The sequence below is a fragment of the Abramis brama genome (assembly GCF_963993115.1).
Source record: "Abramis brama genome assembly, chromosome: 5".
Lineage (NCBI taxonomy): Eukaryota > Metazoa > Chordata > Actinopteri > Cypriniformes > Leuciscidae > Abramis > Abramis brama.
Window position 1 is genome coordinate 8,525,681 of NC_139967.1, and position 27,916 is coordinate 8,553,596.

Sequence of the window (27,916 nt, forward strand, 5' to 3'; positions counted from 1 at the left end):
CCTTTGAGGTTGATATGTGCCCTCGATGCACACTAAAGCGAGCTTCACAGCAGACTTTTTCCCGACAGTCAAAGCGGCATTACGTTGTGAAAGTGCAGACTCGTAGGAAGCGTTGAACACCCGTTTCAATCCGATCGAAATTTCATTCAGATCGAGCCCAATCGGTTCGATTTAAGGTGTTTACATGAAGGCTTTTCAGTCCGATTGAGCCGTTAATTTGATTACTAATGAATTATTTGGTTGCATGTAAACGTAGCCATTGAAGCTTCTTCTCCAGATCTTCCAATAACCAAGCTTTCCCCTTTTGCTATTCAAAAGGGTATCACTGGAATAGCAGGAACAGTAAAAGAAGTGAACAAATTATGAACTGGACAAAGTCGTGTGGAATGCTGTAAAAAGGCCAATGCTGAAAACCTGTTACATGCAAACATGTAAGTTGGATTACATATAAAGACATCTCCTCATCCAACTTTGAACTGTAGTAAAGGCGTAATCCGTACCAGAAAGTTGGATGATGTGGATGAAGAAGTAATGCAGGAACTCGAGACTCAAGGAGTAATGAATGTAAAAAGAATAAAAATCAAAAGAGAAGAACGAATTATTAAAACTATTAAAACAAAATCATTAAAACATCATCCCTTTTAATAAGCCGATACTGCTAGAAAGAATTCGAAATGGGTATCTGAGTGTTCCAGTGGACCTATTTGTACCCAACCCTTTGCTGGGTTTCAATTGTCAAAAGTACGGACACGGGTCTAATGGCTGCAACAAAAAATACATCTGTTGTAACTGTGCTGCGGAAGGCCACGACAAGGAGAGTTGTGAAAAACCATCTAAATGTTGTTATGACACGGGAGATCTGATCATTCAAAACATCTGCATCAAAACAATGTCTCATATGGATCAAAGAAAAGGAAATACAGAAGGTTAGATGTACAAAGAGGATCAGTTACCCCGAAGCAAAGAAAATGGTGGCTGCTGACCCTATTTTCAATTTGAATAAAACTTTTGCTTTGCTATCAAAAAAAGCTGTAAGAACAATAGATTGCCAGACAGATATAACCTGGATGCATAAAGATAAACCCCAAACTTAACTACAGTAATCTTATCTCAAAAACGAAGAATACAGGAATTCAGAGCGAAACTCTTTCAAATGACTTTCATCTCAATCAGAGTTCAACAACTGAGAATCAAAAGGCAAATAAAAATAACAAAGGCAAGCTCTTCACAATCAAAAGATGAAACTTCAAAAAGACGAGACAAATTAAAGATGTCGAAATGAGTCAACACCATAGTAGAAGCCCAGTTGCAGTATTTAATTGCAGTTATTAGGGGCCAAGCACTGAAAGTGCGTAGGCACCTCTTGAAATCGTTGGCATTTTTATTCTTCTTCTTCCGTATGGAGGTCTATGGTAGCCCAGAGAACCGCTGGCGGTAAAGTTATGAAATTTGGCACACTGATAGAGGACAGTCTGAACTGTCACCATAGCAAATTTGGAGTCTCTAACTCAATCTGTTTAGCTCCACCAACTGTCCAAAGTTTCACTCATGTTTATGCTAATAACTTTTGAACTGTAAGGGCTAGAAAATCAAAAATCTTGTTTCCTCTGATTTATTCGATTGCACCCTATGACGTCCTTTTCTGTCATGAAAACTTTTCCGCCATTTTGAATTTTTTTAAAAACCTACTTTTTTGAACTCGTCCTAGATGGTTGCTCCGATTTTCACGTACAGTAAATTGAACCAGATAATCTTCAGACCATTCTGACAAATAGTAATGGAATTCAAGTTGATTCGTCAAACCGTTCTCGAATACCGTGCAAACTAATTTTGTATAGCGCTTGCAAAAACAGACATAAGGCTGTATCTCCGCAATGCTTTATCGTATTGAGACCAAACTTGGTAGATGTCATCACAAGCATGACTTGAGGCTATATGCTGCGTTTCGGCGCAGCGCCACCTACTGGTCCGGAGATACAAAAAATCTCGCTATTTTTGGCTATAACTTCTGAACAGTTTGTCCAAAAATCATAAAAGTGGTTAGATTCAGGGCGTCATGCCGAGTCAACTGATATCCAGTTTTTCCATATCGGCCATTTTGAATTTTGTACTAAAATGCTGTATTTTATGAACGCATGAACGTATCTTTACAAAACTTGGTATGGGTCATCGGCACGATGCTCTGAAAGAGTCTGAGAAGTTTCGGACCAGCGCCACCTAGTGGTGAAAAAAATTATTTACATGCTTATAACTTTGGATTTGGTTGACTTATTTTCATGGGAGTCATCTCCTTAAATTCCTGAATCCTTGCCGAGTCTAACAATACCAAACATTCTAGGTTTTGCCTTGTGGTTAGTGCATTGTTGTAAATTAGCGCTTGCAAAACATTTGCCAATACCTTCGAAACCCATCGAGACGAAACCACCGTAGGAAGTTAGGAAACATAGGTCGTTGGCAATATGCTAATGTCCAAAGTTCAAAATTTTGATAGTAAGTGGAAAAAAAATCCAATCAAAGTCACCCCTGCGTCATTTTTTATGCTCTCATACATATAAATGTTTATCCAAAACAAAATTAGATATTTTCACCAAATTTGGCACACACATGTATGGGCTCACTCTGAGAACACAAAAAAAGCAGTGGAACTGCGCCACTTGGTGGCACTATAATAGAACAAAACAAGGACATTGCCATTAATTACAATATAATATGATATTACCTGCAACACTTTACGAATGCATTGGTGTACCATTATGTGCACAGTATGTGTCTTGATAATCCATTAAATCATAATTTAAGTTACTGTATATATGATTTATCAGCCATTTTGCCTAAAATCATCTTTAAATGTCTTTAATTTCTCATTGTTGCAGTTGGTCTGACACTCCCAGCCATGTTGGCATGTCTCATTGTCTTGTTTTTGCTTGGCCCCGATAATTGCTGCTGCTTGCAGCTATATTTAATCCTTAATTATTTAATCCTCTTGTTGTATGTTTATAGGAGATACAATTATCATCAGATTGTGCTTTCTCCTTTAATAGTCATAGTCACATCAGTATTAAAAGCAATCTACAGGTGACGGCAGTACGATGGACACTGCAGAAAACCATTATAGTTTCACTTACATTCCTCCTGATTTAAATTTGACACGCATGGATCTAGATCACCTTGTTACTCAACTGCCATCTTCTTTTATTCTCATGGGAGATTTTAATAGCCATAACTTTCTGTGTACTTTCTGGCAGTAAAAAGTACATCATGACCTTTGTGGAAGTGACCATTTTCTAATCATTGTAACCATTAAAGGAAAAGAGGAAGAAACAAAAGTACAGAGATGGCAGGTAAAAAAAGCAAACTGGTATCAGTTTCAAATTCTCTGTTATGAGAGATTTGCAAACTTTCTGGAGGACAGCCCAGATGCGATGCAGATTTTCACAGAAACGCCTATATCTGTAGCAAATTATACTGTCCCAAGAACATCTTTAAGCAAAAAATGTAGATGACTTCCATGGTTTGATGATAAATGTAAGGAAGTTATAAAAGAGAGGAAAAAAGCTGAAAGATTTTTCTTCAGACATCCATCAATTGAAAATCTTATCAAACTCAAGATGAGTAGAGCACAAGCAAGAAGAAATAAATGAAGTTAAGAAGGAAAGCTGGAGAAGATTAGTTTCAAGCATGTCAACAAGTTCTCCATCAAACAAAATATGGAGCTGATACTAAAAATAAAGGGCAAAAGCAGTGGTCCTCAAATTCAACACATCAAACAGCATGATTCACTCTTGACTGTCTTCCTGCTTTCCAAACTTTTCATGCTCAACAAAGGAGGGGGAGAAAATTAACTTAAGCTCTAGTAATATAGAGCAATACAACCGTGATGCTTTTATTAGGAAAGAACATGTCGTAGCTTTTTCTCTTTTTTTTATTATTTGGAGAAAGCCTATTACACGACATGGACACTTGGAATTTTAAAGGATTTGTACCAAATGAATTTTAGAGGTCGTTTGCCTATCTTCATTGAAAGATTTCTATCGATTAGACACTTTAGAGTCGAGGTAGCAAACACCCTGTCTGGCCTGCATAAACAGGAACTTGGAGTACCTCAAGGAAGTATTTTATCGGTATCTCTTTTTAGTATTAAAATAGACAGCATTGCAAAAGTCATTGGTTCTGATGTGCACTGTAGTTTAAATGTAGATGATATCCGCATTTGCTACAGAAGTAAGTACATGAATACTATAGAGTGAAAAATCCAACTGAAGATAAACAAAATACAAACTGGGTCAATGCAGAATGGTTTTAGGTTCTCACAAACAAAAACTGTCTGTATGCATTTCTGTCAGCTTCGTTCTTTGCACAATAAACCATAGTTGTTTATGGATGGAATCCCCATTAAAGTATTTTATTCCTCACATTAAATCTATACTATATTAATACTATTTCTATTGTATAGGCTGTTAGGGTTCTTTGAGAGAGAGGACTCAGATGCAGAATGAGCAGGGAGTGATATTTATTTACAAAAAGCACAGCACAAGATAGGAGAGGGAGGAACACAGTCTAAAAAATAGGGCAGGGCACAAAACAGGAGAACAGGCTGGTCGGGGATGAGGCAGCTCCAGACGCCAAGGCAACAATGGAGATAAGGCGGTGGCTCAAGAAACCAGAGACTTGGCACTGAAACTGCAGAAGCATCAGAGTTAGCTGTCAGGTTCGGAGAGTCAGCGACCAGTCAGGACACAGGAAGCAGGGCAGGGACCAACACACAAGACAAGACAACAAGAGATTAAAAAATGGCAAAACTATAGAGAAAATAAAATAAACTATAAATATAACTGGGTTTAGAAAAAAACCCAAAATAAAATTCTAGAAATAAAAAAACTTTAATTTGCAAACAAGAAGAAATCAGATGAAATCATTTCTATGAAAAAATGACTGGAACTGCAAATAATTGGAAAAAAGACTGCAACATTGCAGGAAATTTAAGAGAAAAAGAAATAGGCTAGGGAAAACTAAAGCAAAAATAAAGACTACAACTTGACTGGAGTAAAAAAAAAAACAACAACAACAACAACAACAACAAATAGAAACTAACGAAACAAATAAGGCCTAGACAAGGACTAAACAAGGGGGCATGATAACGGCAAACAACGAGGCTGGACGAGAAAAGAATATGGCCAACACAAACTCAGGCACAAGACAAACAAAGAAACATGAAACGAAGACAAAATGTAAAAGGTCAGACGTTGTTATAGGAAACGGTTTGAAAGTCCCTGTAGAAACAAGGTTCCAAAAGGTATGTCTGGTACAGTGCCTTGAGACGGTCCAGCGTGTTCCCTTGGCAGCTCTACTGGCTGTGGAGCGCACGAGGAGTGAGGGTTCCTTGGGGTTTGGTTCCCTGAAGAAAATGCGCTCACTGTTATCCTCAAATCACCCATGCTACTGCCTGAAGTAACCCTCTAAAAACAACATCTTTCTGCATACAGGTTTTTTTTAACCAACATTTATAAATGTCATTTATTATTTAGAATTGCTATTACCTCCATAAGGTGTAGTTACAAAATCTACCAGCAGGGGTTAACTGAGCCATAACTCGGCCAACCCTTCAAATCCATTTTCATTTTAAATTCACCCTTCAACCCATTAAAATCGCAGTAACATATAGCTTCACGTGCCTCATTGCTTTATTTGACCTTGTTTCAAATACCAAACAACTTTTTTTTTCTCTCTCTCTTCAGGACTTTGACATTGACATTGTTGCTGTGATCAATGACACCGTTGGCACCATGATGACCTGTGGCTATGACGACCATCACTGTGAGATTGGTCTCATTGTCGGTGAGTCACTGACTGTCTTACTTTTGCACTCATATTCTAGCTGATATCAGTGGGAAATATCAGCCAGGGTGTCAGCAATTATTGTCAGGCAAATGATCTGCTTGGTGTGAATGAATAGTGCTTTATTCAGACACAGACATTTTCTTCTGTCATTTCATTTGTTTAGGTTATTGGTTGAGGGAATACTAAATCACACATTTCAGGCATTTTATAGCCTGTTCAGGCCTATTATTATGGCCTAACAAAATTATTTTTTGCGGCATCTTGACAATTATAATCCTCACACTTCACTTAACGAACTAATTATTTTGATTCATTTCCCCAATAGTGTGTCAAATATGTGTAATTATAGAGGCTAGAGCAGATGCTCCCTGAGTCGTTCCTAACAACTTTGTATGCCATGCACTGCCTCAGTTATTATACTCACTAATTTGAAACATCATTTCAACAGTCTTTCACATAAGATGACAATTACAGTGGGCTAAATATATTCTTGGTGATGTGGAAATACAGAACAGCTGAAAAGTGTGGAAGTGGTGTTAGTGTATATATATATATAATGTGTGTTTTTGTGTTTGTGTGTGTATATGTGTATAATATAAAGATCTGAACGACTTTGACAAGGGCCAAATTGTTATGTCACGGTGACTGGGTCTGAGTATCTCTGAAATGGCAAGGCTTGTCGGTTGCTCCTGGTCAGCAATTTAGCAACAGTGGTCCAAGGAGGGACAAACCACAAACCAGCGACAGGGTGTTAGCCACCCAAAGCTCAGCAATGCATGAAGACAATGAATATTATCCAATAATAGGCAATAATATACATTGTGGGGGGATGACAAGCCGCTGGAGGTTGAGTGATGCTCTGGGCAATATTCTGCTGGGAAACCCTGACACGTGCCACCTACCTAAACATTGTTGCAGACCAGGTACAACCCTTCATGATAATGGTGTTCCCTGATGGAAGAAAACATTTTTACAAATATTTTGTTGTCTAATAGCCATTCAATGACCAAAAACTCAATAGTTCGAAAGATGAACTCTATAGAGGAGCATTTTTCAAAAAAATATGTTTATATAAGTTATTATAACATTATTATCATAAAAAACTGCATTATATGCAATTGTAGACAAATCAGTTGTTAATTCTAACCTTTAATATTATAGTAATGTGCCAGCTTACTGTCCAGCCTTAATAAAAACACAGTACCAGTCATTAGTTACGTTTCCATTCAAAGTTGCGAATTTAAAATTCGAATATAAAGCATTTGTGAATAAAGCAGAGCTTCCATCCCATGTCCTCAAGAAAACAGAATCATCTCTTCTTGGGAAATTGGCCACTGTGGCTCTTTTTTCCTACATCATAAATTAATTGCGTCTCAGAGCGCACAGGCGAACACAATAAACACTGTCATGTTCTCTTCCATTCAGATGCCAGAGTAATACCAAATCATTTTGATGACAGAATTTGGCTAAGGCATTTCAGAATTATCAAACTAACATTTGAGACGCTGTGAAATGAAATTGGTTTGATGATCACTCCAGTTATCCAATCACATCCTTTGTTGAGGCAAAGTCACTTGAGTTTTTTGTTGCACATCAATTTTATGTGCATTTCGTATCTGCCTCAATTTAAGTTTTTTATGCATATTTTTAGAATTTATGCACATTTTGCCGTTTCCATCCAGAGTTTTTTCATGCAATATTCAAAGATGCGCATAAAAATAGGTGGATGGAAACCGCGTTTGAATGATGAAAAATGATGGAAATCATTTTTTAGTCCAAAATTGTCATGGTCATTTTCCAAGCTTCAGAATGTTTAGGATACAAATTAATAAGATAAGAGCTGTTACTATCATGCAAATCGGTGGAACGTCCTGTATATTTGAAGGCAGCGAGTTTATTTTGAATTCAAAGACAGTGTTGAGAGACTACAGTAAACTTACTGATAGCTGGGCTAATAAAACAAACTTACCCAAGGCTTACCTTGTCATCTTCCACAAAGCCAGTCTAGCACTGTTGTTTACTATTGATACATTGTTTGAACATCATGAAGATCTGATGTAAATTCGTAAATTCCCTTGTAAAAGTTAATTATCTCGCCTGCACCTTTGAACGTGTGTTTTTATTATTTAAGGATTTGTAGGAATCTGTTGAGATGGTGCTTAGAAAACACACAGACTGCAGTGGATTTTAAAGAGGAATTGCATTGCAGAAGATGTGCGTGACTTACTTTGTTTGCATTTGCATTTGCATTTATTTTAGAATATTAGCATTAGCGGAAAGAATTGGCCACCATTTTAGCACTGGTCGTTCACACCTCAGATTTAAAGAGGAGAGATCATTTTATGGACAAATGAATATTAATAAATGTGCAAAGAAAAAACAAACAACAGTTTGTTGGGGCACCTTGATGTATTTTAATAATACAACCCCATGACTACAAACTCAGACAAATCTTGAGACTAACAACTATCATGAGCAAATCAAATACATTCTGGTAATTTATTCTTAGAAATACAGTATCAACATCAGCATTGCCTATGTAACAGTTTAACTCTGGCTGTGTTTGTTGTTCTTGTCAATAAAGATAATGTCGATGGAAGAGGTCTCAGGATGCTTTATTCGCTGCAGAAATACACAGAGCACAGTGAATTATTTGGGATACACGTCTCTCCCCTTCAGTCAGCACGATTTTTAGAAGAGCGAGAGAAAGCACACCCAAACCCTTCAATGGCAAATGTGCTTCTAAAGATGGCGCTGTTAGCACATCGCACATCAGCGTTATCATGTGCGTCACCAAGTGCCCCTTATAAAACATTCTGCATGAATGGTTCCCAATTGAATTAATTATGTACATTGTACCTTATAACTCAGAATAATCAATTATGATGGAGTTCATTATATTTTATACTTTTTGAACAAGCTACACAGAGCTATAATAATATTTTCATTATGTTTTCTAGCACTACAATCACAACAAATTTCACACATCAGTATAAGGACACAGAAATAATAAAGACATAGTTACTTTTTTGTCCATTCATCTTTGAATTCTCGGTCTACATCATTGTCTTCTGTGAAATCAGAATAATTAATTGTGTCATCGCGTTCATGATCAGACGTACCGCTGTATCAGTGTTATTTGCACAAATTTAATTTGAAGAAGACATGCATGATGAAATGTGTGCTGGTTCATGTTTGGAGCAGGAGAGTATATGAAATATGTCCATAAAAACTTGAAACACTTCCTTTGCTTCCCTTCCACTTGCTTTGTTCCTGATATGAACTGATTCAATTTAATTTAATTTTGTACAGCGCCTTTCACAATATATATTGTTTCAAAGCTATCAGAGGTGACTATGTCCAAGTTATGTGTTTCAGAAATGTACACATACAAATCACACAGTTAGCTAATAATGTATTCATTTAAACAATGTATTAATTTAAGGCAGAAACAATGAGCTTATTGAAGTAATGAATACATGCTTGTTAACAAATGAATAGGATATATAGTAAAATGTAGCATTGGGGCATGATTCCTAACTTGCTTCATCTGAAGTCTTCGCAGGAGTTTATAACGGAGATGCGCAAATTAGTGCATATACCTCACTTTTCATGACGTTGGTACAACTTTGCTTTTTAAACTGGAAGAATGAAATTGCTTGGAAAACTAAAAAAAATAACCACTTTTCCCTAATTAAAAAACACGAGTGCTATTGTTGTTTTTATTCATGTGCAACCTAAAAAAAAATAAAAAATTATGCGTTTTATGGTTTCATGGCCCTATAATTCTCTCATAATATACAGTACATTGCAGCATCGCCTCTCTTCACACAGTATTTAAAACATTTTGATCTATCTCTGTTTAAAACGTTTTGATCGGTCTCTATAAAAACCTCCTTTCTGGGTTATATTACATGAAAGTTAATATCTGAAAAATCCTAATAGGGGCAGTGCACTTTAAGGAGAGTTTGCACAAAAATATTGTATATATGTTGTTCAGTGCCATTTCATGTTGGCTTTAGTAGCTACTTAAAATTTTCTTTGCCATTCCTTTAAGCAGTCCTAATCTTTAAAAAGCTTTCTGACCTTAACATGTGTCATGCTTCTGTCATTGTATGACAGTTTTAGCATGTTGACAAGGTTTATACATAATGATTCACACATAATAAATTGAACACACCCATTTCTTTTATTGCTCATGCTTTTTTTGCAAAGACTGAGAAAACATTCTTTATAATAAACCACAAAGAGCACCTATACCATGAAATATTCAACATTATTCTGTTCAGATGTTCTTTTTATATGCTTTTATATATACATATTTTGTAGGGTAACACCAGAGTCTGGGTTATACATCAGATTTCTTAATGCTATCTTAAATTAATTAGAAATCAATAGAAATTAATTTGAGTAAATCTCAGGAAAGAAGTAGGTATTTGAAACAGGGTTCCCACAGTCAAAGAAAATCTTAGGCCTGGAAAAGTCATTGAAATATAAAACTGTTAAAAAGTTATGGAGATGTATATAGTTAATGTACATTTCTGTTAATGCTCTGCATGGAGTCTCTGAAATTTCAATCCTGCATTGAGCCTTATTCAAATCTCAGGTAAATTTTTTCTCTTTGTGGAGATATTTGTACATAAAATACATTCAATTTGAAAAGGTCACCAGTAAATGCCTATGGAATCCTATGGAAAGTACTTATACATTAATCATGAACTACTGGATAATTATGGAAATTCATTGGTCAAGAAGGGTGGGAACCCTGTTTTAAGTGTCATGAAAAGCCCCTTTTGTCAGCATGGGTCAGTTCTCTTCAAGTAATGTTACCCATCGGACTTGAAAACTGCCTGTTAGAAGTTCCAGTTTAAAATTCCATTTAAAAAAAGACAGAACTGCTTTTTTTAGGCTACTAATATGACTGGAGTCTTCATTTCATGGTAGTGTACATTATTATTTATTTGTGTAAAACATTTTTTATGAGGGAAAAATTACTCGGTGCTCCTTTAAAATGCAGCACACGTTTGCATGCAACATGTAACGTCATGCAAAATTTCCAGGAATCTTCAATGTGAACAAGTTGCGTGTGTTTTACAGGGACAGGCACCAACGCGTGCTACATGGAGGAAATGCGGCACTTGGAGCTGGTGGACGGTGACGAGGGTCGCATGTGTGTGAACATGGAGTGGGGTGCTTTCGGCGACGATGGCACCCTGGATGACATCCGCACCGAATTTGACAGAGAGATTGATGCTGGCTCCCTAAACCCCGGCAAACAGCTGTGAGTGACAGTCCTGCACCTGACAGTTATTGCCACTCCCAACAGTTCTTTTGTTGATACAAAAAGCCATTGAGGCCTTTTTCCCTAGTCAGCCGGTTGTACAACTAGGCTAACGGTTAACAAGGTTGAAAATAAGAAAAAGGAAAATAAGAAAAAAAAAACATGCTAGGCCTATATTTATTTGTTTATGTTTTTGCTATAAATAAACTGGAAAAAGTACAGTAAGTAAATGATGACTTCATATTGTGCTTCACTGCACAGCACAAATGAACACTACTTTTCAGTTGTTTTTTTCATTGTTGTTAAGAGTTCTTATCCATGGGAACAAGAACATGTTTACAGTACTCGATCTGGACATAGTCTAAACATTCATCATGTCTCATGTCTCTAGGCTAACAGTTAACAAGGCTGTCACCATGGCGACACCAAGTCACAGCATTCTTGCATCCGCATTTGTTTTTAGAAAGCAACTGCTAGAAAGTGAGTCACATCATTCACTGTACGTTAGCCTGCTTTTTCCGAACAGACGTCACAGGTCTTGGGAGTTTTAAAGCTACTTTTCCTGCCCCTAGTCGCTGTGACTCAACATGCGCTTTCATTTCACTGTGAAGAACCAGCACTTTGAAAGCTCAGAAAATGCAAAACTAATCAAATGCCATTATGCTATGAGTGCTTGTGGCTAAGCTCTCTACATGCTGTCAGTGGTGGAGTGTGGCAGTCGATTGCCTTATCAGATTTGCACATGCACATTCACTGTTGTCTTTTTAGAGCTGCTTAACGGCAGAATTTGAACTTCTCATCTTTACATACACCGTTTCTTTAGAGTCGCAAGTCACTTTTATTGTTCTCTCGCATACACTGCTCTCTGAGACATGATGAATGTTTAGACCATGTCCAGATCGAGTTCTGCAAACATGTTCTTGCTCCCATGGATAATATCTCTTTAACAATGAAAAAAAACAACAACTGAAAATTATTTACATTTGTGCTGTGCAGTGAAGCACAATATGAAGTCATCATTTACTTACTGTACTTTTTCCAGTTTATTTATAGCAAAAACATAAATAAATAAATATAGCCTGGGTTTTTTTCTTATTTTCCTTCATAACTGACAGACTACTACAAATCTGCCTCCTTAACACAATAAGAAAAGAAAACAAACAAGTAACAAAAAAGTTACTTTCCGTTCAACCCCTACATAACCTAGTCTAACTGAGGAAAAACCAAACCATTACAATGACATACAATAGCTCCTTGCCTAGTGTGTTAACAATGCAATTCCCTAGGTGTTGTGAGATGAAAGTCACGTGACATGCTTTCCTGTTCACTACTCCCTGGTCTGTTGTCAAAAAGAAAGTAACAAAAGAAAAAAAACGATTTAGCTCAAAGCAAAAATCATACACACAAGGAGCAAACCAACGAGTCAAAAAGAAAAAAGAAAAAAAAAGAAACGACAATAACAAAGTGTGACAGGAAAAGACTCCGCTCCCTTTTCCTTCCTTTCATTTCCGGTTGACGTCTGCCTTTTATCAGAGGGACACCCATTCATAACAGACAGCATTACCAGCCAATAGCGCCGCCCTGAGAGGTGATCGCGGAGAAAGTGAAAGTAAAAACAACAGCACACCATATCCTCTGAGCACGTAACATGATAAAACAATCAATTATTTTGTCACATTTTGCTTGTCAAGTGTTAGTGGAACATGTTCAGATATAATTATTTGAAATGAGTCAAATCCTTTTCTTTATTGATCAGGAATCATTTTCAACCAGTTACATTTTTTTATATCGGCATCAAACCGTAGTTTCAATAGTCCTTTCTTCCCTTTTGTGAAATCCCAGTGAAACAGCTTCTCAATCAAGAAAAAAAGTAAGGCAGGACTTGATTTTGGTCATCAGAAATTGATTGGATCGTTGTGGTTTGCTATTGGTTGATCTCATGTGAGTGACAGGTTGTCCCGTCCTCACACCAGTAAACATGTCATCAGAGAAGAGAAGAGATGTTGTTGCAAGAGGAAGAGGAACTTATTTTGATTAAAGAAGTACAAGGGCACATGCATTTTTAAATGATGCTGTGCACAGATAAATCATTTATAATGAATATTGCAATATTCCATAAAAAACATTTCATGGTGACTTATAAAAATATTATTTAAAAAAACGTAACATTTATTTAACTTTAAATTAAATTCTTTAATTAAATTCATTAAATTATTGTTGCAAGTGACCCCTGTCTCCACTACATTAATTACTTTCAAGGCCATGTCTCTAGAGTTTTAAGTAAGGAATAATTGACATGCATCTCAATTATGATTGAGCATCTCATCCCAAGCCTCCGTTGCTAATTCCAAAACGTCAATTTAGAGCTAGTAACAGAGGCTTCAGCCACTGATAGTAGACTCATGCAGTTATCAATGTAGTTATTAGAGAGAGAGAGTTATCAAGCGTGTATGAATTACCCGAGTCTCTGCGTCTCTCAACAGTGTTCGGCTTCAGCAGCGTCTCTAATAGTGAAACTTTAAGTTCATCTGCTCCAAGAACAGCGCCGTTAATACCTCGCTAGTGAGAAATTACATGTAGCTTTTAAGTTGTTTAAACTATTTTACTGATAAAATCGTCTGAGCAGCACTGACAACATGTTTCTGTGGGAGGGTGTGTTAGTACTGTATATGTGCGCTTTTGAGTGGGAGAGAGAGAGAGTGAGTATATGCTGTCCGTAAATAATAAAATGTAATTTTGCAGCAAAAAAACATGTAAATAATTGAAAATGTTTAACCTATGGTTTACTATACTTATTTGCTTGGTCAGTGTCATTGTGTGTTTGGTTCTTTTGCTGTTGTAGTCTGTAAGGACCTTTAAAAAAAACTGAAAACATTTGCCGAAGTGATATGGAACTGTAATGTGGTCGAGACCTGCCTGGAACTACTTTAGCCCTGCATTTGCCTGAAAATAATTGCACACCTTTGAACGTTCCTGAACCAATCAGATTCAAGCATTCAATAGCCCCGTAGTAAAAAAAAAAAAATCAACACTAGAATGTACCCTGTGATGTACCCTCTCTTTCTTTTCTTTTTTCCACAAATATTTCCTACACCCCTGATTAAGGGACGGTCCCCCTGAAGCATCCTGGGGTTAAGTGTCTCACTCAAGTGAATAATAGTGATTGGGTTCACTCGTTTGCCCCAGCATGGGATCAATAACCTCTAGGCGACCATCGTCCCATACCGCCACACTGCATCATGACACGTGTGTTCATCGTGGTCACTCATCAGCCTGACTCTACGTGCTGCGTGTTTTGTTTTCATGCAGGTTTGAGAAGATGATTAGTGGGATGTACATGGGGGAGCTGGTCAGACTCATCCTGGTGAAGATGGCCAAAGACGCTCTGCTGTTCCAGGGACACACCACTCCAGATCTGCTCACCACCGGACACTTCCAGACCTCCTTTGTCTCTGCCATCGAAAATAGAAAGTCAGTACCTTTTTGTGCTTGTGTGTTTCTAGCTCTACTAAAATGGCTGCAGAAGTAAGCCGAATCTGATCATTTAGTTTAAAAGGTTACACTTTACAATAAGGTCTCTTTTGTTGACATTAGTTAATGCATTAGCTATCATGATCTAACAATGAGCAATATATTTTTTACAGCATTTATTAATCTGTGCTGATGTTAGTTAATAAAAATACAATTCTTCATTGTTTGTTCATGTTAGTTCACTGCACATTAACTAATGTTAATAAAAACAACTTTTGATTTAAAAAATGTATTACTAAATGTTGAAATTAACATTCATATTAACAAATGCTGTAGAAGTATTGTTTATTGTTTGTTCATGTCTAATAGTGTAGTTAATGTTAATAAATGAAAACTTGTTAAAAAACATGTTAAAGTAAAAAAAAAAAAGAGCTAAATCCTGGGGCTGTATTCACAAAGAATTTTATCTCACCTTAAGGGTTTCTACCTAGGAGTTTTAGCTTAACCTATTGACAACAAAAAAAGAGCAAGTTTTACTAAGGAACTCTTAATATATGAGTAAGGCCGGGTTGACCTCATTTCTCTGGATGATGCCACTTTTTGGTATATATGGCTACATGAAATGCAAACAGTTTGTGTGTGTGTGTGTGCCTGCACTTTATTTCTATCCCGGTGGGGACTTCAACCTGAATGCACACTGACTCATGGGGAGTCGTCGTGTCACAGTGGGGACCTAAATTGAGGTCCCCATGGGTACACAAGCTTATAAATCATACAGAATGAGATTTTTTTTTGTTGAAAATATAAAAATGCAGAAAGTTTTCTGTGATGGGTAGGTTTAGGAGTAGGGTTAGTGTAAGGGGGCAGAATATCCAGTTTGTACAGTATAAAAACCATTACGTCTATGGAGAGTCCCCACAAAGATAGCGAACCAGACTTGTTTGCACACGTGTGTGTGTGTGTGTGTGTGTGTGTGTGTGTGTGTGTGTGTGTGTTTACTAGAACATTATCAAGTGTTGAGTAGCCTATAGCATACATTATGTTTAACATTATCTCCTAATCAATTAAATGGCTAACACTTTTCAAAACTGTACGCATATAGTGATGGATAATACAGGACCACCAAAGATAAGACAAAGAAAGGAAAACTGGACTACATTTAAAGCTAAGAAAACACTTTCGCGATACAGGTGATACCCTGTTAAAAGGTCGATGTCATTGTAAAATTATTGTAATGTCATTGTCTGCGTCAGGAGGAACTTTTATCCTTAAGATTTTTTGTGAATACAGCCGCTGTTTTTAAGGTTGTACTTTCTTTACAAATGGCACCAGCTGAATCTTTGCCATGCTGCTCATTATTTTCATTGTTATATTCTAGGCTGTCAATTTTAGGTTAAAAAATAAAATAATTAATCACGGTTAATCTCAGAATTTTTCCACAAATAACGCGCCTAAAAAAGACCCAGGTGTAATTATTAGGGCTGTAATTTGTGTAGCGGATATTCATGGTGTAAATTTATACAGCAGTGATCTTTACAGTCTCACATAATGTCACACTGAGTAAATGTGTTGGCGTTAAACATTTTTAATTAAACTACTTTTTGTGATGCAATGGAGTGTAATTTATAAATAACTTATGCATTATAATTTTGTATTACTTTTGTTTGAAGAGTTTGCTTTAGGTGTATGGGTAGGATTTACATACATTAAGTATTGAACTAACTTTATTAGTTCATTTAATATTACAGGAATAATATTATTGGTGACAGTTGTTTGTATGCTGCTCCAGAACTCAGTTGGGAGAGCACCTCCCACAGAAGTAATTAGCTTCTCAAAATTACCTTCTTGCCAGACTCACCATCAGGTCACAGACTGAGAACAAATGAGTGTTAAATTTGTACAGTGGGTATAACATTATTAACCTTTTCAGATATCAGACTTTTTGTTGGCAGAAAAGCAATGTGCTAATTGAAATTTTGAACTACAATTGTTAATTGTATATAATGAAAATGTAATTAAATGAAATTAAATTAGAGCTTGAATTAGTTATGCCAATTATGCCACAGGGGATGCGCATTCTTGATGTGTTGCTAAAAATCTCATCTTCTTACCAAGAAGCATTTGTGTCTGTGAATATCTACTGTTGGGTCCAAATTCTACCACAAGTGAAAATATTATTATTTTTGTCCCTACAAATAAGATCAGCATAACAATTTGATTGAATTATACAATGTTTTAGCGTTTAATGTGTCACTCTTTTGATTTAATGACAGCAACACAAGGACACAAACTTCACAAATTAGATCAAAACCTTATGAATCCATTTCATTCCTGTATAATTTGATCTTAAGGTCTCAATTTTTAAAAGAAGTCTCTTATGTTCACCAAGGCTGCTTTTATTTAATCAGAAATACAGCAAAAACAATAACATTGTGGAATATTATTACAATTTAGAAATTAAATGTAATAATATAATTTTAATGTATTACTTTTCAGCATCATTATCCAGCATCACATGATCCTTCAGAAATCATTCTAATATGCTGATTTGGGGCTCAAGGAACATCTCTTATTATTATCAATGTTGGAAACCATTGTGCTGCTTAATATTTTTGTGGAAACAGTGATACATTTTTTTTTTTTTTCTGGATTCTTTGATGAATAGAAAGTTCAAAAGAACAACATTTACTTGAATTTTATTTGTGATGTAAAGGTTTTTACTGTCACTTTTTATCAATTTAAGTCATTTAAGTCCTTTCCTTCTTTAAAAAACCTTGCAGTTACTGAACAGAAACTTTTAAACAGTGTCCAAAAATGTTCCAAGAAACATTCAAAATCTGAAAGTGAACCATCTTGCAACAGTGTTTATTATACCAGCATCTGCACCTTAAGTCTTTAATACCCTGTTTTTGTTGCTTAGAATAATATTTGCTGCTAGGAAGGATTAATTAGTTTACTGTTTATTTGTATTTTCTTTTCTATTATTGTTCTAATTTATATTTGGATTTTAATGCGATTAGAAAGATAGCTGTCGGGAAGAAGCTTTTTGTTATTTGCGTTTCTAAGTGCAGAACTGTCCCTCAGTAGTTTCGATTTCAGCCATTCACATGCTGTAGGCATTTGGCTAATATTAATTAAAACCTCCAAATAAATCAGAATCAACATTGTCTCTTCTGCAGGAATAACGAAGGTCTGGTGAGTGCAGATCAGGTGTTGAGAGGACTCGGACTGGACCCGTCCCCTGAAGACTGTGTGGCCACGCAGCGTGTGTGTCAGATTGTGTCTACGCGTGCGGCCCATCTCTGTGCTGCCTCGCTGGCGGCTGTGCTACGGCAGATCCGAGATAACAAAGCCCTAGAGAAATTGCGCACCACTATTGGCGTGGATGGATCGGTCTACAAAAACCACCCACAGTGAGTCCATTGTCCGATACTTGTGTGAGATTGTTGTGGTAACAAATGATTACACCATGCCATTGTACTTAAAAGAATACCATGGGAAATGTATTGTAGATGTTAGATTTCCATATTTTTGTGTTTCTTCTCAGTTGTTCGGATTATTCTAACTCGACAAAATACTCAAAAGCTCATTATTGTAAGGTTGGACCCCTTGTAAGTGGTAAATGCGTTTCAGTAAAGCTCTTGAGGCTGTAATTGAAATTAAAAGCAAGACAGAGAAAAACAGTTACAAGTGGCGTTGCACTAGCCAACTTGAAACAACTCTCTTTTAGGAGGGTTTGTTACACTTTATAATTTTTGGGCAAATTATCCCCCAAATATGAAATAATTGTTTTAATGAAGTGATACTCTAAACAAGAAACTAAAACTGCCAGTGGTGGTAAATGTCAAAATGAGAAAGTCAATGAGTCATTCATTTGATTCGTTCACACGGCTGATTCATTCAGGAATTAAGTTAATAGCTCTCTTTATGAATAGGCCATTGAATTCGCTCAATACCCAAATTAATTGATTCGCTCGAATTAATTGATTCGGTTGATTCGCTCAATACCCAAATTAATTCAGAAACGAAACATTAGGTGTGTTTAACTTGTAGTGGCACTGCGCAGGTGTGTGTGTGTGTGTGTGTGTGTGTGTGTGTATGTGTATATGCATACTGTATATATATATTGCATACAGTGCCTTAAGAAAGTATTCAAACCCCTTAATTTTTTTTCACATTTTATGTTGCTCCCTTATGTTTAATTACTTTTAATTGCTTAAGAAAAACCTCTCTTTTGGGAGGGTTTGTTACACTTACCAACTGTTATTTCTGAAATCTGGCCCCTGACTGAGCCTGTTTTTTTCTCCACTACTGTGACCTGCTGGAGTTTTGGTTCTGTGCCACTGTCGCCTTTGTCAGTTGGGGTTTAAAAGAAATGTAATATTCAGTAATATTATCGATTTAACTGCAGTGACTGATGAGAACAAATCTGAACTGAATTGAGCTGTCATTCTGTCATACTCCCTGACTGAAGACTGAAAAAGATGACAGACTAAACAACCTTTGTTGCGGATTGACAAGAAAATAGACTGACAGCAATAGACTAATCTAGACTGATCTTCAAAGAGGATTTATTATGTTAAAAAACAGATCGTTCTGTGTCCGCATTTATACTTTACTTCTCAATTAAGTGCTTGACAATGCTAGACATTTTTTTGTTTACAAATTGGCCATGGATAATCGCTGTGGTATAATTTTAGATCAGAGCAGAGCAGGACGACGGTTCGTCAGTTCATTCATGAACTCATTGGTCACTACACAAGAGCCCATTTCACGGACTCAGTGACTCTTCCTGAATGTTGTCAGAGAGTTTGGCAAGGTCATAAACGCAGGAAGGAGTTGAAATTCTGGGGGCTTTTAACAACCACCCGCTGAGACGCGGCTGCATACATCAATTTCCTATGATTCCTCAACGACTATGTAAATTAAGCGTATGACTGAAAAATGTCTGTAAATCGGTTAGTAGGTGCTGTGCTGTGCAATGATGCGTATAGACATTTTCCTAGCAAAAGTGATTATGAATTTTTATTGCTTGGAATTTAATTTATTAATATAATAACTCTTTCATTTTCAGTTATTGTTGATAATTTTATATTAAAGGAACTTAACGTCTGATCATTTTTTTTATTTAACATGCATGCATCTATCTCTATATCTGTCTGTCTGTCTATACACTCACCTAAAGGATTATTAGGAACACCTGTTCAATTTCTCATTAATGCAATTATCTAATCAACCAATCACATGGCAGTTGCTTCAATGCATTTAGGGGTGTGGTCCTGGTCAAGACAATCTCCTGAACTCCAAACTGAATGTCAGAAAGGGAAAGAAAGGTGATTTAAGCAATTTTGAGCGTGGCATGGTTGTTGGTGCCAGACGGGCCGGTCTGAGTATTTCACAATCTGCTCAGTTACTGGGATTTTCACACACAACCATTTCTAGGGTTTACAAAGAATGGTGTGAAAAGGGAAAAACATCCAGTATGCGGCAGTCCTGTGGGCGAAAATGCCTTGTTGATGCTAGAGGTCAGAGGAGAATGGGCCGACTGATTCAAGCTGATAGAAGAGCAACTTTGACTGAAATAACCCTATTGTTACAACCGAGGTATGCAGCAAAGCATTTGTGAAGCCACAACATGTACAACCTTGAGGCGGATGGGCTACAACAGCAGAAGACCCCACCGGGTACCACTCATCTCCAGTACAAATAGGAAAAAGAGGCTACAATTTGCACGAGCTCACCAAAATTGGACAGTTGAAGACTGGAAAAATGTTGCCTGGTCTGATGAGTCTCGATTTCTGTTGAGACATTCAGATGGTAGAGTCAGAATTTGGCGTAAACAGAATGAGAACATGGATCCATCATGCCTTGTTACCACTGTGCAGGCTGGTGGTGGTGGTGGTGTAATGGTGTGGGGGATGTTTTCTTGGCACACTTTAGGCCCCTTAGTGCCAATTGCGCATCGTTTAAATGCCACGGCCTACCTGAGCATTGTTTCTGACATGTCCATCCCTTTATGACCACCATGTACCCATCCTCTGATGGCTACTTCCAGCAGGATAATGCACCATGTCACAAAGCTCGAATCATTTCAAATTGGTTTCTTGAACATGACAATGAGTTCACTGTACTAAAATGGCCCCCACAGTCACCAGATCTCAACCCAATAGAGCATCTTTGGGATGTGGTGGAACGGGAGCTTCGTGCCCTGGATATGCATCCCACAAATCTCCATCAACTGCAAGATGCTATCCTATCAATATGGGCCAACATTTCTAAAGAATGCTTTCAGCACCTTGTTGAATCAATGCCACGTAGAATTAAGGCAGTTCTGAAGGCGAAAGGGGGTCAAACACAGTATTAGTATGGTGTTCCTAATAATCCTTTAGGTGAGTGTATAATGTATGTATATATCCAATTTTTATTCTAATTATTTACATGATGTTCTACTTAATTAATCTACTTAATCATCAAATTTGGCTGAGAAATTACCACCAAAAGATCATTTAAAGTCATTATTGTGTTAAATGACAAACACATAACAGACATTGCAAAAAGTAGCTTTAGAAAGAAATAGTTTGATTCAACATAGAATTTATTACACATACATTTTAAGCTACAATGGCCATGGTTTTTTTTCTTCTCCAGAAGCTGCATCTGAATTGTTATTTAGATATATTTATTTAGATATATTTACAAACCAAAACCGTTTGGTTACCAGCATTTTTCAAAATACCTTCTTTTGTGTTCCGCAAAAGAAAGTCATACAGATTTGAAATGACATGAGGATTGATGTAAATGATGACAGAATTTTAATTTTGGGTGAACTATCCTTTTCCTTGGTGTTGTGCAGAGCACTTATTTACATGGCTTATGCTTTATGCAATTAAAGCAATCTTCAAGCATCAATGTCAATTAGTTGTGCTCTATTTTAATCTGCACACCCAACTTGTGTTCACAGCTTTAATCACCCGGGGTGCTAACACATGCATTCATAGAAAGGGATCATGCTCGAACCTTTTCTAAAGGTGTGGATGGCACTTTCAGAGATTAGCTGCCACAAGTGCCATCACATGCCAGTCATATGCAGTTTATTTTGGTATGTGTAGGTAGATGTAGAGCAAAGATGACATAGCTCAATTAGCCTCAAGACAACTTTCTTTAAAGGGAAAGTCAACAATAATGAGATTGAAACAATGAAATAGTGAAGTTTCTACCTCCTACACTCATATATCTACAATCAAAGTTACACTTGGAGTGAAAACAAAACAACTTCATTAACTGCAATGGAAGCAATCTAGTTGTTTTCACATTATGCTGCGGCTTGTACTTCCAGTGTATATTAGATCTGTAAATTAGTTTTCAACCTGTGGAGCACCTGTTAATAAAGAAGCATACACTCGAGTAAAACAGCTGTAAATGTTTAGTCTGCAAATCTTTAGTCTGCAAATCTTTAGTCATGCACTAAAGGGGGCAATTTGACTATTTTCGCAGCTAATCATTGGCTATGGTTACTGTAGATTTGGCGCATCTGAATTTGAGCAAAAACAACTAAAAACAAAATGGACGGGTCGCTTGTAAAAAACAAGAATACCAGAGATTATCAAACGGTTAAACTGAATGATAAACAAGCTCAGCCTCACACACTAAATTTGGTATGCATAATACTAAAATGTAAATATAATGACACATTTTACACTATTCAATATAATTCTATATACAATAAACACTATAATGTAAATAAAAATGTACATAATACATTTAATTTATTATTATTTTTATTTTAAATTAATTATTTTTATTTTATTTATTAAATTTGAAGATCATTGTGTTTGCAAGTCTAGGGCTTATCCAACTTTTTTTCTCCAAAGAATGAAAAATCCACACCATCACACATTATTCCAAAATCCACTTGAAGATTGATCAAGACCCTGGTCAGATTGTTATTCCAGGACATCATAAATGTTTTAACATTCATTTTTTTGAGTTCATATATAATTTAACTGAAGAATCACCAAACTTCAAACATTGCATCACCACTCAAAGTACAGTAGTTGTTCTCAAACCTTTAAATGTACTCTCTACCATGCAACCGACTATTTTATTATGAGCTAATGTTATTTTCTCCTGTTCCCCATCTTGTGCATCTTTCTCATTTTCCTCTAACCTTTCCTTCCCTTTCCTTTCTTCTTCTTTCTTTGCTTTTAAACCCTTTTCTCTCTCTCATTCACAAACACACTCTTTTGCTCTGTGTTTTTTTTGCGGTAGGTTTGCCCGGCGACTGAATAAAATGGTTCGATCATTGGTGCCTGACTGCGACGTGCGTTTCTTGCGCTCTGAGGATGGCAGCGGCAAAGGGGCTGCCATGGTTACAGCCGTGGCATACCGGTTGGCAAAGCAGCATGCAGAACGTCAGCGTATCCTGGACACCTTACGCCTCAATCGGGATCAACTCCTGGAGGTGAAGAAAAGGATGGAAGTGGAGATGAACCGAGGCCTGGCTAAAAATACACACCTCGAAGCCACTGTTAAAATGCTGCCCACCTTTGTGCGCTCTACACCGGATGGAACAGGTTAGAGTTAGAAACCGATTTTTTTCTAATAATTTGGGCAAACTAAAAGTAGTCAAAATGCCATCATCTTTTATTTACCCCCGTGTTCCAAAACCAGATTTTTTGTGAAAGCAAAAAAAAACAAAAAACAAACAAACATTTTAACAATTCATACAACAATTCATAGTGGGCACATCTGCAGAGCTCTAAAATAAACATAAAGCACAATGAAAGCACAATAATTGTGCTCCATATGACTACAGTACAGTATATTCCAAGTATACTGAAGTATGAAGAACAGACCAGAATTTACTGCAAGTTGCCTAGGATTCCAAAATGGTTTGATGTTATTCACACCAAAATAGCATTGGTTTTTGCACATTGTTTATTTATTTATTTAGCATTTACCTTTTTATTTATTTCGCATTTCACTTACTGATTTAATTGTTTTACATTTTATGTATTTATTGATTTGTTTTGCATGTGATTGATTTTTTTTTGTTTGCATTTTAATTATTTAATTATTTATTTGTTTTACATTTTACGTAACACTTTAGTTTAGGGTCCAATTCTCACTATTAACTAGTTGCTTATTAGCATGCATATTACTAGGTATATTAGTACTTATAATAGCACATATTAAAGCAACACCAAATATTATTTTGTACCTTACCCTAATGGGTAACACTTTATAATAACTGCAGGCTATTAATCATTAGTTAAGAATTAGTAAACAGTTAATTCATCATTTATAAAGCATTCATAGACATTAATAAGCAGTTTATAAATACAGTTATAAATGCTGTATTCTTGATTTAAAAGCATATCTATAATGTGTTCTAATAATTGTATTTTCATACTTTATTAATGATCAATTTATCATTTCTAACTGAAGTATTGCATTATTTACAAACCAGTTGTTTAGGAGTTGTCATAAGAAACTACAAATTTGACATGCTTTACGGCAAGCGTTACTATAGCCGATAGGTGGAGCCTATATATAAAAAATAGCCGTTAACATCTTCCTTACTAACTATTAATAAGCAGAAATTAGGAGTTTATTGAGGCAATTTTTACTTATTTATTGATTTGTTTAGTATTTTACTTATTTATTTATTGGTTTTGCATTTTACTTATTTATTGATTGGTTTTGCATTTTACCTATTTATTGATTTGTTTTGCATTTTACTGATTGATTTGTTTTGCATTTTACTTATTATTTTATTTTTAATCTGGACATTTATTCGACTTCAACCTCTGGTGGATCTGATTCATCGTTGTTGTTGTTTCCGATCCTCTAACCCATTGATAGATGTTGTCACTAGGAACTGTTTAAGAAAACCGCTGCAAAAATGAATGCTTGTGTGCTTGTGGAAAAAATACCAGTAACATCTTTGAAGATCTGATCACAAATGGGAATGTATTGCATGCAAAATAAGATGTCATTCCATCTTGCCAAAGAATCAAAGAGAATTTGCAGGGGAAATTGTTTGAATATAAATGGCAGCTGTGCGTAATGCATCATATACCGAGAGTGTGATCAGTGCACGATTCAAGTTTGCTCGAGAATGTTTCCATGCATAATTTCATTCAATTCTATCCCTGACTGTGGCACAGTACGTGGGCAGAGATAAAACATATAAAACAGAAAGTGTCCATGGTAACATAAATCGCTCCCCTGTCTTGCCTACACTTGACCACAGTATCTCACTTCACTCCCATTGATAGTACCTGTATCACGTTGCTTCTTTGTTTGCATAAAGAGTTTATCGATTGCCAATGGACACTCTCACCTGTGTTGCTTCAAATCACAGTCTCTTCTTTAAAATAGTTTGCTTTAAATCAACAAAATGATTTCTAACATTGGTGAAGCAGAAACACTTTCAGTCTCCTTCACCACTCACTGTAGGTTTTGAAAGACTACTTGAAAAACACATCTGTGCTGCATTTGTCTGATTTTAAATTGTTTCATCAGCATTATAATTTGATTTAATTTGATCATTTGTTTTTAAGAAAAATAAATTGAGAAATTTATATTTTTATTCAGCAAGGATGCATTAAATTGATCGAATTGAGAGTAAAGACATTTTTGCTGCTCTTTTGACACTTCTATTCATCAAAGAATACTGAAAAAATGCATCATGGTTGCCAAAACAAAAAATATTAAGCAGCAGTTGATAACACTGCTTGATGATAATAATAAATGTTTCTTGAGCACTAAATCAGAATAGTAGAATGATTTCTGAAGGATCATGTTACACTGAAGGCTGGGGTAATGATGATGATAAATTCAGCTTTAAAATATATTTAATATAACACAAATAAATACATTTCTTTGTATCAAATTTGCATATTTATGTGTTCTTGGGGCAGCATGTAATGAAAAAATAAGCGTAATAATGGAAGTAGTAATTGGCAAGATTTTCATAATAATATCTAATATTTCATAGGAATATTGAAATATAATTTATTTCCCTATTCACTTTTATTGTCTCCCAAAAAGCCTGATAAACATGATTTAAGTCCTGGTGCCCTCTACAGTGGACATGTATGAAATCGATGTCTTGTTTTGTAACAGAAAGTCATATTTTGATTTGAAACCCCATAACATTTTCCTGAGATGTTTATTTATGACAAAAATAGTCAGTTTTAAATAATTACAAAATATTATCATATTTCCATAAGAGTGTTAAATTTGATCACTAAATTAATGTCAATCATTTTTAAAGTCCAAGGAGAGGCAGTTGTCATTGTGAAACTTCCAAACGTTTGGTATCTCTGAAAAGCCCCGTATCTGCTCTTTACAGGACACCCAGACTTTTAAATCTCCTTGTTAGTGTGCTGATACAGCTAAAATGCAAGTGAAATGGAGTGACAAAGGAAAATTTTGACTAATCTGAATATAAGACAAAAACTGCTTTGACCAATGCAGGGCAAATAAAATAAAAGAGAAACTAGACAGTATGTAAGACCTGACTGGGATAAGACACAAATCAATTACCCCTCTATATCTACTCTGTACCACCTCCATAATTAGACTGTTCCGAATCTCCTGAGCCTAGTTGAAAAAGTTGATTGGTGTGTGAGTGCACGTCTGAACAAGATGATGTGTGCTCTGTGTGTGTGTGTGTGTGTGTGAGAGTCATTTCGGTCTCTGAATCTCTTGTGCATGCTCTACAGAGCGTGGTGACTTTTTGGCACTGGATCTGGGCGGCACAAACTTCAGGGTGCTCTTGGTGCGTGTTCGAAGTGGAAAACGACGGAGTGTGGAGATGCATAATAAGATCTACACTATCCCCCAAGACATTACGCAGGGCACCGGCGAGGAGGTACGCACACTAATCCTATTCTACATCATTAAAACCCATTCAAAATGTGAATTTGGTACATGGTGGATTCCTTTCACTTGCCAGTTTTCTTTTCGTATTTTCTCAACTGAGCTGCAGAATTGAAATGAAAGTGCAGCTCACTTGACACACTAACACATGATGATATTGTATGTCTTGGATTGCTAGTCAAGCACACTAGAGGTACTATGCACATAATAAAGATATCCCTGTTTTTGAACCTGAAAAACACTCACCTATTTGCAATTTATTTGAAAGTGGTCACTGGCAGCACTCGAGTGCTACTATCCTGCTGTCTGCTGCATACATAGTGGTGTATTGTATTCCATATTGGCATGAAATTAATGGAAGTTGTTGTGATAAGTACATGTCATGGATAATGGACTTTGTATATGAATGATCTTCTGTCTTCACCTACGTATGTGTTTGTGTGTGTGTGTGTGTGTGTGTGTGTGTGTGTGTGTGTGTGTGTGTGTGTGTGTGTGTGTGTGTGTGTGTGTGTGTGTGTGTGTGAATGGTTCTCTGCAGCTGTTTGATCATATTGTGCACTGTATAGCTGACTTCTTGGAGTATATGGGTTTGAAGGGGGCATCCCTGCCTCTTGGTTTCACCTTCTCATTTCCCTGCCATCAGACCCGACTGGACCAGGCAAGTACACACATACACACACTTGTCTATCTAGCTATCCAAATGAGGACAAACCATAGACTGATCTTGTAAAGTATTTTTGGTGATTTTAACATTGAAAAGTGTATTTTCATGAATAGGGTACAAAATGGAGCTTAAACTCTTAAAAATTATGAACAGATAAAAATTGGAAACTTATAAACTTATATAAAATTAAACGTGTGTGTGTGTGTGTGTCAGCGGTGAGTGGTGACTTCTTTAACCGGGTATGTCAAAAAAAGTACACGCATTTTAATATGTTGGAGGGCCGTTTGCAAAATATGCTGTATTTTCGTAATTCTGCTTGGTGCCACTAGTGTCGTAGAAACTACAAACTTCACATTTAAACGGTACGGCGCATCGGCTGAGGACATACAAAAGACTCAGATCTAAATCAGAGATGACAAATAAGAAACACCATGGCAAATGTCAATTTAAATGTATGTCGGAAGTTTTTTTTTATTAAGAATAAAAAAAGGATAATATAATAAATATTAGTAGCCTGTAATATATAAGTAAGTAAAATATAATTATTATAAATATAAGTATAGTACATACAAATATAAGTATTCTTTAAAAAACAAGTTGAAATAATTCAATGACTTTAACAAACTCATAGACTATCGATTAACAAAACTTTGATTGTTACAGTAGCCTAGGTCTGTCTTTAACAGTTTATACTGTAAGTTTTAGATAAAATAATTTCCCTGTAGAGAAAATGAAATACTATGAAAATAGTTTCAGTTATGTCTGAAATCTAT

At 36.2% G+C, this 27,916-nt stretch overlaps 1 protein-coding gene across 1 annotated transcript in view; it reads left to right on the forward strand.

Annotated features, from left to right (window-relative positions):
- The window catches only part of hk2 (hexokinase 2), a 59,782-nt gene that overhangs the window by 18,584 nt on the left and 13,282 nt on the right, over positions 1-27,916 (forward strand). The window contains exons 6-12 of the mRNA XM_084114445.1: positions 5,736-5,835; positions 10,936-11,119; positions 14,429-14,590; positions 17,770-18,003; positions 22,859-23,163; positions 26,323-26,471; positions 27,018-27,137. Of these exons, the coding sequence (XP_083970571.1) occupies positions 5,736-5,835; positions 10,936-11,119; positions 14,429-14,590; positions 17,770-18,003; positions 22,859-23,163; positions 26,323-26,471; positions 27,018-27,137 (1,254 nt within the window). The remainder of the gene's footprint in view (positions 1-5,735; positions 5,836-10,935; positions 11,120-14,428; positions 14,591-17,769; positions 18,004-22,858; positions 23,164-26,322; positions 26,472-27,017; positions 27,138-27,916) is intronic.